General features: G+C 39.3%; 1 protein-coding gene across 14 annotated transcripts in view; it reads left to right on the forward strand.

The window, feature by feature from the left end:
• Positions 1–18,132, forward strand: part of fgfr3 (fibroblast growth factor receptor 3) — a 76,820-nt gene that overhangs the window by 34,994 nt on the left and 23,694 nt on the right. For 9 of the 14 annotated variants that reach the window (XM_033987921.2, XM_055231205.1, XM_033987920.2 and 6 more), the window contains exon 5: positions 8,809–8,978. In XM_033987921.2, the coding sequence (XP_033843812.1) occupies positions 8,809–8,978 (170 nt within the window). The remainder of the gene's footprint in view (positions 1–8,808; positions 8,979–18,132) is intronic. The other 5 variants (XM_033987925.2, XM_055231206.1, XM_033987923.2 and 2 more) reach the window with 1 other exon arrangement.

Raw genomic sequence — 18,132 nt, forward strand, 5'->3', positions numbered from 1 at the left:
ACTGCATACTTTTGTTTTATCCTTGGGCAAAACACTATATCCACCTTGCCTTTGTATAAATTTGGTGGTTGAGTTATAGTTTGGAGAGGCTGTTGGCTACTAAATGAACAACAGTGTAGCGTTTAACTACCAAGTTTATTTGTGATATTACTTTTACATAGTTTTTATGCAGGATAGAAAGAATCTGTTTGTTGGACATTAAAATATTCCCTTATTATTTAAAACTCTTGTTGAGTCTTGCAAAAGTATCTAGTTACTTTCCACTATATTGTTCCTCATTGAAGCTGTAGACAGACAAAGCCCCATAGGAAATATTGGGTCAGTGAGTGGAGATATCAGGTTGACTCATTTTCTGCGTGTGCCAAATGAAATGATGCTACCAGCCCAAAATGCAGCAGAACAGACAGAGAGACAGAGGAGGGCCGTCGTGAGCTCATTCCTCTGCGCTGTCCCCCAAAGCCTTCTGGGAAATGGCACCAGACTGAGACCCGGCAGCCGCTCCAACCAAGGACTGCAGTGAAAGACCAATTTGTGAGATCGACATTGAATTTGTCTCACTTCTTTATCTGGGGAAAAGGCACACTGGAAAGTGAATGGTCGCTGCTATTTTTGGCAGAGGAGTGTTGGAGCTTATGTGAATGCAGATGCAATGCTTTTTGGTACAAAGAGAGAAGTTTGTGTGTATTTTCACTATGCATGTTTGATATATTAATTTGGTAATGATCATTCTCAAGCTTGATTGGCTCCAACTTGTGTACCATTGGTAAGAGTTTCAGCTTCCTGTTAGGTGACAATTTGACGACTTTTCACCACTCAAAAGATATAATGTTTTGTTTTAAATTTGAAATTGTTATTACAACGGCCCTAATTTGTCATAATTCAGAAACCCATGCCTAAATTCTCATTGAATCTTTATTGGTTTTCTGCATACTAAAATTTGGGGAATACGATATTGCCTTTTCTCTTCTGTTGTAAATATCATATCGTCTGTTTAAATCTCCAAAGCTGAAAATCCTCTGTTCCACCTTGTGATGTCATGTAGTTGAAGTTAACAGCTATCCTTACCCATTATTTGTTAGAAATTGGCAATTCCAGAGCTGAAATCATCCAAATGATTCCAGTGAAGCTGTATGGAGTTTAAAAACACAGTGCAGCATTTCCTGTATTACCACATGACATCACAAGGTGGAACTGTGTGTTTTCTGAGAGAAAAACTGAGACTAAATATGCAGGGTTTGTGTTTTAAATGTGTGAATGAAACAAAACACATCTCCAGGTATGTTTTTGATGAGGAAACAACATTATAACAGATCAGAAAATAGCGTAAATTGCAGTGAAATTTATTTAACAGTTGATTTGACCATATCTTTCCCCACTGTCACCCCTTCACGCAATTTACCATTGGTTTACCCATGTTTATAAATGTTGTTGATCCACCAACAAGAACTTTGCGCCAAGTATTTCAACTGCTCTGAACTTGACCTCCCACAGTTCACTCATAAACTCTTTTCTATCAGATCTGTGGCACACTGCGGGCCTGTTAGTCAGCGTACACAGGACTGTTCTCTGGAGCTATGTACCATGTTGTTGACTCTGGCAGCCCAACAGAGGGGACCGGCGCAGGGCACTGGTCTCTGGGACAGGGGGGTGGGCTGTCCCTGCTTCAAAGGCTCCACTGTATCACCTCTCAGATCTGCTGTGTGCTGCGCTAGAGCCACGTTATACCATTACACAATCACCCCCCTGATTAGGTTGTCCTGGGATCAGTGGCCGTGTAGTTGATCAGTGGAAATGTGTGTGTAGTGATGATGGTGCTACACTGAAGTCCATGCTATGCTATAATTATTACATGATGCTAAACCCAAACACCACTGGGTTTTAATTACTTGTCTCAATGTGTTATTAGAACAGACAGAATTGATATTTTAGCTTAGCACACTAGTAATCTTAGTTTTTCAGCCATCTCATAAGTTTTTTGGGGGCATAGGTCATACAATTTGGCACTTTGAATATGTTTTTGTAATATTTTTTTATATTTTAAATTGATCATTGCATAGTATAATTTTGTCAAATGTTTATGGTGGCACCTTTTGTTCATTTTTTCTCATAAAGTATTCAATAAAAATGCATTACCTTAGATACTAGATTATTCAATTTGATAAAACATAATAATAATAATATTTGAATATACTATCAGCAACACAAGACCTTTCTCTCCCTTTTGGAATAGCAAAAGTTTCCTAATAATTTCTGAACTTTTATTCCATAGAGCGTGACTATAGCCTCGCCACACAGCTCAGGTGGTTTTCTGAATGCCTCACCATTTACTGTGAGCAGCTGATACTAACACTTTTCAGCCCAGAACAGTAAAAATAGCCGTTTTCCATTTGAGCCAGCAGTGGTAGACATTTTTGTTCTTTTTATTCTGTGTGTTTCTGATTTACGGGTCCGCTCTGCTCGGCCCGTGTCTAATTGGCAGGATGGTATTTCCTCCACTCTGCAACGTGGGATGGCGGCTGGGAGCTGAAGCTCAGAGGAGGAGGGAGAGGGGTAAGACATGTACACCCCGAGCCCGCTTTGGGACGCACTTACAGGGCCAGGGGACACAGATAACCCCTTGTCCCATGTGTGGATGTAGTAGTGGTATAGCATGTCAGATACAGTGAGAGGTGAACTGAGGAGGGGCCTAAAAATACATGGCCGTACTCCGGTGTGCTGTTTGTTTGGTTTGAAAGTGAAAATGGACTCCGAAACACTGCTGGTGTGATCGGTATGTTAACTGTATACCACGCACCATGGCGTATAAATGTACACTGTAACTGAGACCAAGCTGCTCAAGGGACTCTTAAAGGGGCCACGGGCAATATTTGTATGTGCTAAATATACAAAAGCTTTTAGTGTAAAAAGTGTTGCTAGCAGTAGTGGAGGTTGGATGGTAGAGTGAGAAAAATGTACACTTCTTATGATTGGGTATATGATGAGAGATTGCTTGCTTTCTTTTAAGATCTAAAAAGAATCTGCACATTTTGAAAAGGTGCTCGATGTGCTAGTTTATTGCTGATATGTATAGGCCTAATAAGCCATCCATTTTCTTGCACTTATCTGGGGCCGGGTTGCAGGGGCAGCACTTTAAGCAGGGACTGACAGACGTCCCTCACTCCAGACACTTCCTCTTGCTCCTTCGGAGGGACCCCAAGGCTTTCCCAGACCAGCTGAGAGACATAGTCCCTCCAGTGTGTCCTGGGTCTTCCCCGGGGCCTCCTCCCGGTGGGACATGCCAAAACACTTCACCAGGGAAGCATCGAGGAGGCATCCGGGACAGATGCCTCAGCCACCTCAGCTGGCTTCTCTTGACGTGGACAAAACTTTTCAAAGTACAAACTGCTTCGTATTTTATTTGCATTGTTTTGTCTGTCGTCTCTAATCTGTTTCTCCAAAGTCAGATATTATGGTTTCTATGCCGACCAATTAGTTCCAAACAATACAACATGTGTCTGAGCCTTCATAAGACACACTGTCATCATTTCTGCCGCTCAAATGTGGATCGCGTTTACTTCAAATCACTGACAAACTCAAGCCCACATGTGCCGTTATTCTGACTGACAGGAGACCCCGCGCAGTCTTTTTCTGTCTCGGGTCTGCAGCAGTTTTGTACTTTCTGATTAGACTTGCAAGTTTCATGTGTTTCAGCTTCATGTTTTATGGTGCTATTTTGAGGACAGCTGACCTTTGAAAAGAGACAGTATTTTAATATGAACTGTTAAGTGCTATGGCGACTATCCAAACTTTTCATCATTCTGAAACCCCTGAATACAGTAGGTTAGAAATACTTGGCTTAATTACTCCAGCAGCAGTAGTAGCAGTCATATTTTCCTCTTTGAAGTACAGTAGTTGTGGTAAATGCAGAAGTGGTAGAGGTTGTAGTCGGTTTTAGCAATCAGATTTCTAAATGTTGTTAATTAGTTGTATTCGCTTTCCCCGCCTCTGTCATATAACACTTGTAATGTAAAGGGGTTTTTTTATGCAAGAATGGAAGAAAAAATAGTAATACATGATGTGGAAAAATGTTCACATGACATTTCTTGTTTTGATTCTAAGCCAGTTATCCAATCAGAAAGATGAATTATCTCTGCTTTGGGTTGCCAGATTGGGTTTGTGTCCTCTATTAAAGGCTGCAAATGGCAATCCTGATTAGGTTTGAATTGCGGTAAGAAAATTATATGGGTATCTTTCCAGGCACGTTCTACATTATATGTGCTTCATTCGTATTTATGGAGTAGGCTACTTTCTCTTGGCTAATCACATTATGTCCATCTCTTTTAACAGAATTTTCCCATTGAGCTATTACTTGTCTTTCTGGGTGACATCATGGTGTATTAGTCTGCTGTTTTATCTATGAATCATCTGAAAATAATCTTACTCTTTTCTTCTAACCCCTCTTCTTTGATCCATTGTCTCTAAGTATTTACTATCCTGCCTTTGTGATTGATTTGTGACACACAGTCGGTCTCTAGCTTCTGTCTTCAACATTTGGCTCGTTTCTGGAGTAGTAATCACATACACATGGGGGGGATAGAGAGTGCAACCAAAGACTTAAGATGTGTCCCCGAAAACAAACAAACATAAATCGCCTTTGTAACAGAATGTAATGTATTTGAATAGCCTCCTGGCATTACCATTGGACTCCCCAGCTCGCTAACACAAACACTGGTCCATAAAAGGATAATATCTGCTAGATTTCAGGGCTTCTCTGTGCTGCATTTGGAGCGAGTGAAGCAGCGTGGTGCGGGACGTCCCATCACAATCTGTACACACTGTTTTCTTGGCATTGTAAATAGCCACACACACGCACAAATAAAGCTGGGATTAGAGTCTTTAAACAGGCCCGATGTGTGGTCCACCTCATGAACTGGCTCTGAATGAGACAAATTTGAGGCAAACTACAGCAATAAAATGAGAATAAAAGTGCGAGGTGTAATCACGATGAAGTAAAAGCACTGCTGACGTGAATTTAAACAACAAACGATTTGAATTACGATCTGTTGTCATGTTTGGACCTGGTTAGCCTTAGATTCTGTTAAACCTGTATTATGTAACTTTTCTGGTGAAGAGTATTATGTCATCCATTTATTATCATACATTTGTTCAATTACAGGTGTTTGTATTGCTCACAAATACCTTGAAAACATGCATTCTTACTATGAGTGGGGTTGCCTCTCCACAGATCTGGCTTGACACTTGGCCTGGTGACATCAGTTTAATGTCATACTGTGGAACATTCAAGGTAAAGCAATAACATTTCCAGGGACTCTGCACCAGAAAATGACTTATTGCATCTTTAGGTCCGGGTTTGGATCTGGTTTCAGCTAATTGTGATTTAGACCTGGTTGTAGTTCTTCTTTACGAAGTTTGTGAATCCCAATAAATACAGAATTATTTGAGCTAACTGACCTAATACCAACCACTATCATACACTTTTCCCACCATCGAAAATAATGTCTTGTAATTCGGCGAAACACTTAAGATCTCCTCCACTTTAACAAACTCTATCGGACCTAAACTTGTGTGCAACAGTTGTGCGCTACTGCTCCGTGCTACATTGAGATGGTAATTAGCTCCTCTCTTTGGCTGTGTTTGGGGGAGTAAAAAGAGACATCTGATGACCGGTCAACCACCTCCCCAGCCTTTTTGTCCCGCGGCACCCATTACGCATCAATACCGCTCTCTCTATCCACATACGGGACAATGGCTTGGCCCTGACTCCTTTGTGCCCAATCTTCTCAATACAACTCAATAAATCGCACTGACAGCTTCCCAAATTCACAAGACCTGATGATTCAAATGGCCTGTGGTATTGTAGTGTCCGGGAGCACAGGGATACCAGCATTGTCCCCCGTCCCATGGTGCATCCCGTCAAAATAAGTTTTACAGCGCTCAGAGGTAGAGACAGTACAGGTTTTGGCGGGAAGAGGGATTGTATGGAAGTATGTAAAGTTGTACAGGACCTCACAGGCTTTAGTAGATTCTTGGGCCTCTTTGTATAATGAGAAAAAAAAAACTGTCAATGCCAAATGTTCAAGATACACTGTTTTCTTGGGACCTGCTTGATGTTGTTTTTGTTACTTAGTACAGCATTTAACTTATCTAGCTCGTATTTGATCAGTGTGGTGTTTTTATTGCTCAAAATACATTGAAAAGTAGGTCTGCTGTTAACTAAAGAAATTCTGTCTGACTAAAGACCTGAAGTCCTGCCAATCAGTTAGTTGACTAAAAAGGGGGCGTGGCAAAAGCTCCTCGAAACTATTCAGTATCTCTATGTATCTGACCCAAATTGTACTCACAAGACCTGCACCTGTACAGGAGTTCATGCAAAAACTACTATTTATCCAGAAAATAAGTATAGGAAACAATCTGTAAAAACAGACTTGACTGTGAATCATGAGTTTAATCTGCCTTTTTACATAGAAATATCAAATATCTTCAGCCAACTCACTCACTTCTTCTTTCTGATATTGTCCCACATAAATCTGAAATAAAATGATTAGTCGAATAAACTAAAACACTAGTAAACTAAAACACTATGAACTGATTAAAAGTATGCATTTTTACTGTGAGGAGCGTTGCCTCTCCACAGGTCTGATTTGTAACTTTCCATAGCGACGTCACCCTCTTTTCTCCACGTAGATAGATAGGTTTAATGTCATACTGTGGAACAAGCCAAACACGGCAAAACTATCTCCCGTGAGACAAGCAGGTGGATGCATATTGCAGCTGTAACGTGATTTAACGTTGCACAAAACACAACAACACATTTACGGTTGAAAAATGTATAATTTGACCAACTTTGGCGAGTGTGGCACTAAGCAAGGAGGTTGTGGGTTGGATTGTTAATAGGCCAGCTGTCTCTTTGAGTAAAGTCTGGATCACCATTTAAAACAAGCTGCCATTGGTTAAGACGTTACCAATATAAATTACGTTTGATGATATATTTATCTATATTGCATTATTGATAAATCGCTATTTTGCCTTGTCAAGTTAATTCACTCACAATCACGTTCTGCTGATCTGACCGAGCATCTTCAAAGCATTCTGCCTTTAATTGAAGTTATTTATTAAGCCTGTGAGCCATCTCGGTGATGATGCCCACGACCCAGTGCTTGTTTTTTGGTGTAGTGAAGCGTTTAGGGAAGAATACACATCTGCTCGTGACATGACAACCTAACTCATCCAACATGGGCCAATTTGAAAACAGGGCAAACCAACAACCCATCCCGCCTGTGCCATCTTTTAGCTATTACCAAAACATGTGAGGATGGAGTCCTGCAGGGTCTTCACCAAAATGTTCCTGTGATCTGAGATTATTAGAGAAATAGAAAACATGGCCAGGTTTGATTTGAGGTAGTCGAAGAGAAAGATGGAGAAATTGGAATGCACCAGTCGCAGAATTGAAGAAGTCGTCTGGATGGGTGGCGAAAACTATTCCCTCCAAAACATTCATCCAGCTGGCAGAATTACATTTTCTTTTGAAACAAGTCAAATATGGTGCAAATGTGATAAATGCTTTTACGTTTTTACATTGTACAAGTTTGGTTCTGTTTGACCCTTGTTTAGTCCTATGTAGACTTGGTTAGTCCTGTTCTAGTTCTGGTTTAGCCTAGAAGTCTGATGTGTAATTTTAAAAACACCCATTGTCTTATCATATTGTTTAACTACAAATCCTTAACTGAAATCATGTGATAAAGATTTAGGTTTTCAGACAACCCAAATACTAGCCTCTCTAAAAACACAGGGATAAAATTAGCACCACATCCATGCTCTAGTTACATATTTATATAATTCATGTTGCTGCATTCATACAGGCAGTTTAATATGTACAGGTTTGTTTGGATAAAAGCCATTGTTTGGTATATAAACATTTCATTTGCACATGATTTGATGTGGGAGGGTGTTCCAGAGGCTTATGGCTGTGTAGGAGAATGATGACTGACCAAAAGAGGTTCTGCATCTTAGAACAGTGCACTCTCCTCTGGCTGTTGACCACGGGGCTCGGTGTGTCTGCTCTGAAGTGAGCACCACAAACTTTCTCAATGGGAGAGCAGCTGAATTATGAATGATTTTAAATAATGCATTTGCAAGGATGGTATAGGCGAGATGTTTTATCTTGGATTTTTACTGCTCTTTTATACAATGTTTTGATAGAGTTTAGAGATGTTTTACACAACTGAGACCAGCCTGTAACACAGTACTGAAGGTGTGAGACAATCGTGTCATTAAATATCTATGAGGCCTCAGGTGTAAAAGGATTTCTTAAAATTCATCAAGCTGAACTTCAGTATGTTTCCAAGTTTTTGAATGTGGCTTTTAAAACTAACAGACCTAAATATTTAAATTCATCTACATTACTGATGTTTTGTCAATTTACAAATATTTCACGAGCCTGGGGGATTTACTCTTATTGGTGAAAAACATTGAAACTGTTTTATCAATGTTTAAGGTAGGAATTCTGAAGCCAATGTACAACTTTTTCCACTTCTCTTGTAAATTTTTCTATTACCCTCTATTTGTTTTCCCATAGGTGAAAAACCCTGTGTCATGAGCAAACATTATTATATCAGCATTAGTACACACATTAGAGAGATCACTTATACAAATGCTAAAGAGCAGATGTCCAAGAATGAACCCCTGGGGCACTCCCATAGAGGTGGCTTTACAGTGTGCTGTTCACCCGGACACACTGATGTTCAAAATCATCAAATTATTGTAATGTAAAGTGCATTATGATTAACCTCAGCCTTGCTTTGTGCACAGAAGCTCCCTATTGGACCAGACCTGAACGAATGGACAAAAAGCTGTTGGCTGTCCCAGCTGCAAACACGGTGAAGTTTCGGTGTGCGGCTGCTGGAAACCCGATGCCCACGATCCACTGGCTGAAGAACGGCCAGGTGTTCAAGGGAGAGCAGAGGATGGGAGGCATCAAGGTAAGGGCCATCATATAATTCTGTCTATAAAGCTACTATGTGTTGTATCTATGTTTAGTGAATGTGTAACTTGCTTGTGCATTTGTAATGACTGCTGATGTGAAAAAAATTCAGATGTTAGAAATATTGACAAAAAACAGATCGACAATGGACTTGCTCTTCATTTCATTCCATATTATAAAACAGTTGGCTGCAATCTGCAATAATACTTGTTCATAGTAGTAGAATTTCACCACGCCTTTGAGGATGATAGTAACTTCTTGTAACAATTTGAGTACGTTTTCTCATCAGTGTGGGGGAACAAAATCTCATCATTGTGTACTACACTGCATGTATCAACTAGTGTGTCCATTTCCTAGTATATGCTTTGTTAAATATATGTCTAGATCTATGTAGCAAGGACTTTTTCAATCTTTTCCCATTACATTTTGCAGTTTTATAATCTTAAATATATTTCAGATGCTAGTATGAGAAAATCCGCTCAGTCTGTCAATGAAGACACTCCAGCAGCACTGATAAGAGGTCACGACCAGAGCCGGACTGTATTTCCTCTCCGTGGCCTTTCTAAATCCCTGCTAGTCCGCTCCTTTGCCCTCTGCACGGTGCTGGGATGCTTCTTACAGTGAAAGTCTATAAGTGGAGCTAGTGCTGAAATCTTCTCACGGTAAAAATAAAGGTCACAAAACAGCGCACCATGATCCAGGTCTTTAAACTAAACTAAAATAAACAGGGTGAGTGCGTGGAGAGAGGAGAGATAGTGGACTGATAGGCCTGTGTTGACAGTAATGTAGTGCGGTGGACAGCTGTTCAACTCAGTTTTGTCATCGGACTCTGCCTAAACACTATGAACTTAAAGGGACAGGGCAAATTTGTGTTTGAGAGAGATGTCCAGAGATGTGCTATTCAAAAGAGAGTGATTATGGTAACTATTAAAGAACTCAAATTGTCAAAATGTGTGTCTGGAGTAAATCAATAATAATAAGTAACAACCAAATTACAAAATTATAACCAGATATTTGCAGTTTTCCTGTGCCTGCTGTCACTTTTTTAAGTTTTAAAGAAAGAACTGTCATGACAATAGTATATTTGTTGTTTTTGTCTAGTTTTGATGGTGGTTAACAGCACAAACACGTGTCAGTAGTAGTAGTAGTAGTAAAGGAAACTGACTCAAAAAAACGTCAAAAGAAATTAGAAATAGTTTTAAATATTTGACTAATACTTCTATTTTTACTCTTGCTTTGTTGATGTTATGAATTTGCACTGTTCTAACCCATTATCAGGTCCCACTTGTTCAAATAGTAAAATGAAGACACACGTTCACTTTGACTGAGAAACAAAGCTTTGAAAACATTGCCTGAGTTCCATTCATTTTTTACGGGATTTGAAGAGATTACCGATCCACGCATCTTAAAGCGTCCCGAAGCTAGAGTCATGCGAAGGTGTTCAAACATCAACATCTGTAATAATGAAAAATGATCACATTTTCATCAATGTGAGATTTTTTGTGTGTCATTTTGGCCATATAGTTTTAAATTGTAGTTGTCGTATGGCTCTAGTGCTGAGAGAAGGCTGTCCCTGAAGTGTTCTTGATCCTCCAAAGGGTTAAATGTAATGAGATCCTGCAGCTATTAACAGTTTACAGAGATCTCTAACATCTGCTCCCAGTGGACCAGTGCAGTTGTCCTGCTCTGGACGGGCCCTCACACCTGTCACCCCTGGTCACTCTCCCACTCCAACTCTCAGGAACATAAACTAGAGAGCGCTGCTCAAGATCTGCTCAAGAAAAGTTTATAACCATGGTGCTAAATGTCTCAAGTGAAAATTTGGCTTTAATGTTTTGGAAAGGTACTTTAAAACAACATAACCTTCTGCCGTAACATCATTTTGGGACAGCTGCTACTTCATTCTCAGTTAAGTTAGGTGACATCCAAATATTAATATTCAGTGTGTGAAGCTCAAAATTACAACAGCAGTTATCTCACAGGGCTTAACAAAATTGTTGACTTAACTAATAGAAAGTTAGAAAATCAAACAGTGAAACAGCCATTGGTCAAGAAAAGTTCCCTTCTGCACAACTGTACAAATATAAAATTGTAAAACAATGTAGGATTTATGTTTATTTTATTTACATCACATTTCTGCCATTTAAATTGCAGATTCATGAATCTGTTGGTCAGTAATAATGGAGTTTAAATTTCTCTCAAGTAGTCTAACAAAACATTAACTCCTTTGGCGGTCATTTTGTGTAACTGTGTTCCAGTCACTGGCTTGTTGCAGGTGTCATCAGATGTATATCTATAGACATATGGAGTAGTGATATGTGTGTAATAAGGCCTCTAGAGCCTGCTGGACCCAGTGGCCTTGTCCTGTGTAGTGTCCGGACTCACTTTGACATTATGAGTTGTCATCGTTCGATTGCCCTGCAATTTGGTCTGAATATAGCCTGGGCGATTTAAGCCTGGCGTGGCATAGCTGGAGTGGCTACTAAAGCTCTGCGGGTCCTACTGTGGCCAATTAGGCTAAAAGTAAAGTCAGGTGGAATATCATTATGAATAAAGGGGTGAAGTTAGTGAGTTAATTACATTTATGCAGTCCATCATAAGGGTTGGAAAAGTTGTCTTAGGCCAATATTTTTTGACTATATTTACTGAAACTTGTCTAATTGAGTTTTAGTATCGACAAAATCAGTTCTCTGGTCTCCTTGGTCCTATTGGTCAAAATATCAGCTTAGCTACACAAAAATGTTCTCCAAACGTCAAAATCTCTACTTCTATTTCCCAAGGAAACATATCACATTTTTTATTCAGTCGATCTAAGAGCATCTTTTGAATTTCAATTGAGTAAGAGAACTTATGAATAATCATTACAGAGTCTTATTAAGACATAACAGTCCATATACACCATCTGATAAAGATGAATATGGAGACATTACTCTTTGTGTCTCTGTCTGGATTTCCCACCACACCCTGCTCTTCATTTCTCCTGGGGCAGCTCTTAAGCTTCAGTAGTGTTCCCTGTGAGGTTAGGATTGGCCTTGAGGAGGGTGAACGCGGAGGTCGTCCCGAGGAGAGGGGGAGAGACGGGTCACTGACATCAGAGAACCATGGAGGGTCAGAGGGGAGGGCATCCAGCTCTTTTCAATTCTAAAAAATCTGCTCAACTTCAAATAAATGATCTGTGACTCAATGAGATAAATCAAAAAATAATCATGATTCATGTATCAGTACGTAGAATTACAGATTTAAATCTTTATCCCCCATTTTAAGTTGTATAAAACAATGCAAAGTACCATTAGCCATCGGTAAGTTACTCGCTGGAAAAGGTCAATATGTTTTTATGTTTATATTAAACACATATGTATTTTAAAATAGCTTTAGCATAACAATAAAACAATACAACAAATCAATCCTTTATTCTTATGATAGATGAGTGAGGGGCGTGTGTCAGGGTCCTATCACAGAGTTAAAAATCACAGCGGGTCAATTCAGCCCCATTCTCCACGGCTGTCACTCTCACATGATCTTGTCACTTGGAGCAGGAAGCACCATCACCTTGACGACCCCAAACATGGGCGGGGCTTGAGGAGGCCATTGTCATGTTGTCAGGATCCATGTGACCCGGGACCCCCACCCTCTGATACCCCCCATCCCGCCAAATAAACACATCTTCATCCCATATGGAAATGTGAGGAGGCGGCCTTTACAATAACACAATAACTCTCCCAGCAACACACTTTGTACTATGTCCATAATGTGTCAAAGTAAGACGAGTCAATCTGAAGAAATCACACTTATATCAGTGGTTTATATGAGGACAATCAGAGCGCTAGTAGCACACATAGAGATAAAAACACATCCGCAAAGGCCGTCTCACCTTTGTTGTAAGGAAAAAGTTGTCAGCAGAATTAGCTTTTAATAATAAAATGCTAAAAACAGTACAGATCGTAAATTATGTGTTTATAGATCAAATAGCCTACTTTAAGGTGTACTGTATACGTGTTTGTCTTCATGAATTTTCCACAGAATGGCATTAAACTTTTCTATCTCCATGGAGACAAGCAGGTGACAACACTGGGCCAAGTTGCTGGTCAGATCTGCGAAGAGAGTGCATGGTTTTTAAAGGTATTTTTGAGCTATAAATACATTCCAGGCAAAGTAATAACAGAAGAGGGGCCTTTAAGCTAACCTTAGTATTGCTATTATTGTACATAGGGCCTTTGTACTGAACTGGCTTGTTGAGGGATCTTTATTGATGGACAGTGTGGTCTCAGGCTGCTCCATTTTTGAATCCGCCTCTGTCCTCTGTAAGTGCCTTCAGATGTGCAGAAGAGTGAGAGAAATACTCTTCCATTAGAACCCATTACCCTTCAGTAAAAATATATCCTGTCGCCTTGCTCAAGTGGATCTGAGAGGGTCGCTTCCTGTTCCTTTGTCAAATCTATCATACTATCTTCCAAACTACTAGAGCATCTGTAATGGAAGTCTATCAAAGCACTCAAGCTATGGCGCAAACATCGTAAGAATATTTTAGAGACCGTGATGGAGGATGGACAAAGGCAGAGCAGAGGGTAAAAGAAATTAAGGATTTAGGATGGAATAAGAATGAGAACCTTAAAGAGTCTGTCCACTTTGGGTGTTTCCAATGCACTATGAATCTATGGAAGACCAAAAAGGTGATTTCTGGTCAAATTGAAAAAGGACATGACTTGGGGTAATGGAAGTTTTCATCTGCATTTATCCCATTGGTGAAACCTGTCAGAAGCAATGGGCCTTTCTAAGTATACCCTATTGTGCATATTTGAGGTTGATGTTACTCTGAGCACCTCTGAATGAACAAAAATAATAATAAAAAGAAGAAGAAGGTGCAAATAAAACCCTGTTCCTTCATATTGTACCCATGCAATGCAATTTTCCAATACACTGCACAAGCGTAAAAGTATTCTATTTTCTTCAAGCATCTATAATGAAACACCATCAAACCATCTTCTCTGTGAGCACTCAAGCTTACACTTTGTAAAGCCATTGAAGGCAACACGGACAGCTAAACGATGCATTTGTTGGAGCCAAATGAATCGGTAAATCGGATGTGTGGCTCATTTGTAAAATACAAAATCAGATTCCAGCGCAGTGCCGGGCCATGCATTGTGAGCGTTCCCAGACAACTGTGGCTCCCTCTCCGTGCGCCGCCTCGATCGGCCGGGGCCAGGGGGCAAAGGTTAACCTCTATTGAGCCATCAGATAGAAACTGGGAGTGAGGGGAGGGTTCGTGCTCTATTGAGATGCATGGTGGTTTTGACAGCCAAAGCCAATGCTGTTGTATGCTCCACACATTTGTATTGTCACAATGTTAAATGGATACAAACAAAAGCGTATGTTGTAATCATTGCATCTTAATCTGAAGTTCATAAGAATGTAGAAGTATTGTGTCAGTAATAGTGCAGGAATAGTAAAAGTTATAGTACTTTTTATATACCCAAAACATGTTACATCACAATCATCATAACATGGGTCTGATTGGAGCAAGTGCGGCTGCCCGTCTGTGCCTGTGTGTAGCATGCAGTTAAGAAATAGTACTGTTTTATAGTAGCAGTAGTAGTAGTAGTAGAAAGTAGTGGTAGAGAAGGAGTCAGTTTGATTTGTGGTCGCACTACAACCAGTATCCATTGAGAAGTGAAGATGGTACTTTTCCTGGTACTTTCTTTTACACAAATATAAATTTCGTTATGTCTTTCACTTCTACATCAGTATCATTCGAGATACTTCTACTTTGTAACCATGCCCTATTGAGACACAGTGAGTCCTTGACAGCCAAAGCCAATGCCGTTGTGCTATTGTGCTAATGCTAAACGCCCCAAACAAAAGCACACATTGTTATACGTTTGTCTCAGTCCGAACGAGTCACTGTGATTTTTCAATCTGTGTTTTGACAGGTTGCCAGGGCTCTTAAACTGGCTCCACACTGACACTTTTTAAGACTTTAAGCACTTTAAATCCCAGTTTTTCCACTTCACTTTTTAACACAGCCTGGATTATGGGGCTCCGAAGGACGCTAAGGAATGCCACTTTTCTAATAAGATTATTTTTGGACTTCTTTTAATTTTAGTCCTTACTTTTCCCTCCTGGTGCGTTGTACAAACACAGCTTTATTATCAAAGGAGAAAGTTTACAGTTTGTTTTACAGTGTGCAAATCGTAGCGCTGCTGCTCTCATACCCTCAAGCTAGAACGAATCAAATACAAAACTGTGCAGTATGGAGGCTGTCACCTTTTTAGAAATTAAGAGACATGGGTAACACTGTTAAAGTAGACAGTAATACCCTGTGGAAAATAAAAGAAATATGTCCTTCTTCCAAATCGTGTTTTAGTAGAATATAGAGAAGATATGTACAAGCCCTCTGTAGATATCAAACACAGAGCAGCTGAAAAGATATTGAAATTAGTCACATAATTAGTCTATTTTTGGGGGGGAAACATTTGGCCACATTATGTATTTTTTCCTCTTTAAGTTTTCTTTAACATTAGGCCTGTCATAATAATTACTATCTCGACTTATGATTCAATAAATGACAGTTGGAACAATGTTTCTTGGGGTCAATATTTATCATGTGAACATTTTCTTTGCACTACTGGGACATTTTTGGTTATTTGTTTGCTATTTGATAAGATTTAAGACAAAAAAAAAAGTTGCATTAATAACTTCTATGACTCATTACAGATGCTAACTAAGTAAGTACTAGTGAGTTTATTTATTGCAGCTCATGATTTTTAACAATATTCTACATTTAGAATCATTTTTGTGGTTTGAATCTGTCATAAATTGGTTTCAATATTATCGTTTATTGTCTATATTTACTTCAGCAATATATAAAATTCTAAATATGCCGTGACAGACCTACTCAACATTCTTAACTGTATTGAAGTAAATAAATAAGTAGATATAATAAATAAAATGCATTTGTTTATCTGTACCGTGCATTTTAACCAATACATACTCAAAGGAAGATATCTAAACGCATATTAAGCCATTGTACAGCCTTGTTTTCCTTCTTAATGGTCTATAATCCACAATGTAGATTATTAAAGTTGTCAGTACAAAGTCTACTGTTCATTCCCAGGCCTGTTGTCCCTCGTATAGCCACAGTCAAACCCCTGAAAGCTTTAAAGCCTGTATGACTTCGGACATAAGCTCCTTAATAATTTAATTCTGTTTGGAATCTGGCATGATTGGAATGAATGGGATTATCACGTCCGGCGACTAATGCCCCAAGTTCAGCCGGGGTCAGTGGCCGTAACACAGTTGTAAAGGCAGGTGGCATCTGCAGCCAAAACAATCCATTCAAATAGTGGCAAGCAGGAGTCGTCGTCAGTCAGTCGTATTTGAAATATGAAATTGAATAGATTCTTATCTTTGAATGGCTGGCAAGTAGGTGTGGAAGATAAGCCAAAAAAACCCAAAAGTTATTCTATTTCCTCATATTGATCTATTTCGATTTCCAATTCAATTTTTTCCCAATTTTTTCCTCCAAGTCTGCAGCCTGCTCCAAACCACATGCTTTTACTGACACAATATGGAGCTGGAGGCTCAAGCTGATTATTGACCTGTTTGCATTTCACTATACTTATTTTTGCACACTGAACTTCTTCTTTTACTTTTAAAGTTGGATCACCAAAATGGTTTCGTGCTGCTCTGTTTTTGTTTATGTAAAAGGTTGAAATGAAAAGTAGTGGAAAGCACAAATGACTTCTAAATACAGTTTACTCCCGTGTACTTCCATCCCTCCTGCCTCTGCCATGACTGAGCCTTATTCACTTCTCAGCTCTCTGTGAAAATTCAACTAATTAGCATTTTCAACCAGGCAACACTCCCAAAGGTTAGCTTCATTTTCACTTCTTATGGAAAGAGGATGGTTTACATGAAAGGACAAAATTATACCTGATTATTCTCTGGATGCAAAAAAATGTTCGCTCACACTAGCATCACTAAAGTTTTGTAAAATTGTATATTATTATTATTATTATTATTATGTTTTTTATTTTTATTATAATTTTTTATGTTTATTATTATTTGGCTTAACATGTACTGTTTTTAAAATTGTACTCAAGAAATTTGTACTGCCACTGCTGTTACTACTACTTTTGTCTCTTCTTCCTCTTTATTCAAACAGGAGAACCCGATGACAGCACTTGAGCTCTCTTTTTTTATGGGTGCCCTGTTTAAAATACAATACAAACAGAAAAACAAACAAGTATACAAGTTTAACAAGTATACAAGTCCATATAAAACATTCAAAACAAATGCAGGTGTGTGTATAAAAGTTTGTTACCAGATTGTGTCACCAAAGTATCCAGTTTTGCTTTTCCTTGGAGTGTACTTCATTATACTACTACTACTACTACTACTACTACTACTACTACTACTACTACTACTACTCATACTAGATTCGTCCTACCATATGTTGTTTCTATTCATCTCTGTTACACTCTAAAAATGTCTGTAATTTGCTTACATTTAAATTTAATGTTGCGTAGTTGTTTGGTTTTACTTAAAAATAAATCAAGGTTTTCAAATTAACCTTATTCATGGTACTGGAAAATATATTAACAGTGGCATGGTAATGATTTTGAACATGCGTTTGATCCCTAGTAGTTGTTTGAAGGCTTTAAAAAACTTAAAATTATAGTGACTTACTCCAGGCCTATCTTCAATTGCTTCTATGTAAGAGTTATGCTCATTTATGGCTTAAATCATGGGGCTTTTAGGCTTTTAAATGGTCCATAACTATAAGTACAGCCTCTTGGTGGTCTGTCCTCCAGCTCATATTTTACTACCATCTCTCCACCCCCCTCCTCTTCTACACGTGGTCAGGACGTCACTCAAACCCCAATGAGAGCAGCCTTTCACTCGGGACGGCATGGGTGTGTGTGGGACAGGGTGGAGGCGGGGCAGTTGGCATAGGGGGCGGAGCAAGTGTGGTAGGGGTTACTACGCGACTGCACAAAGCAAAATGCACACACAGCCATAATATTTACTCTGGGAGGATTTTCCACTTTCACCTCCAGCCTGGAGTAGAGAAGAGGAGGGATGAATGGTACTACTACTACCACCACTACTACTACTACTATTGCTACTACTACTGCTGCTACTATGACTACTAC

The sequence above is a fragment of the Periophthalmus magnuspinnatus genome, chromosome 22 (assembly GCF_009829125.3).
Source record: "Periophthalmus magnuspinnatus isolate fPerMag1 chromosome 22, fPerMag1.2.pri, whole genome shotgun sequence".
Classification (NCBI taxonomy): domain Eukaryota; kingdom Metazoa; phylum Chordata; class Actinopteri; order Gobiiformes; family Gobiidae; genus Periophthalmus; species Periophthalmus magnuspinnatus.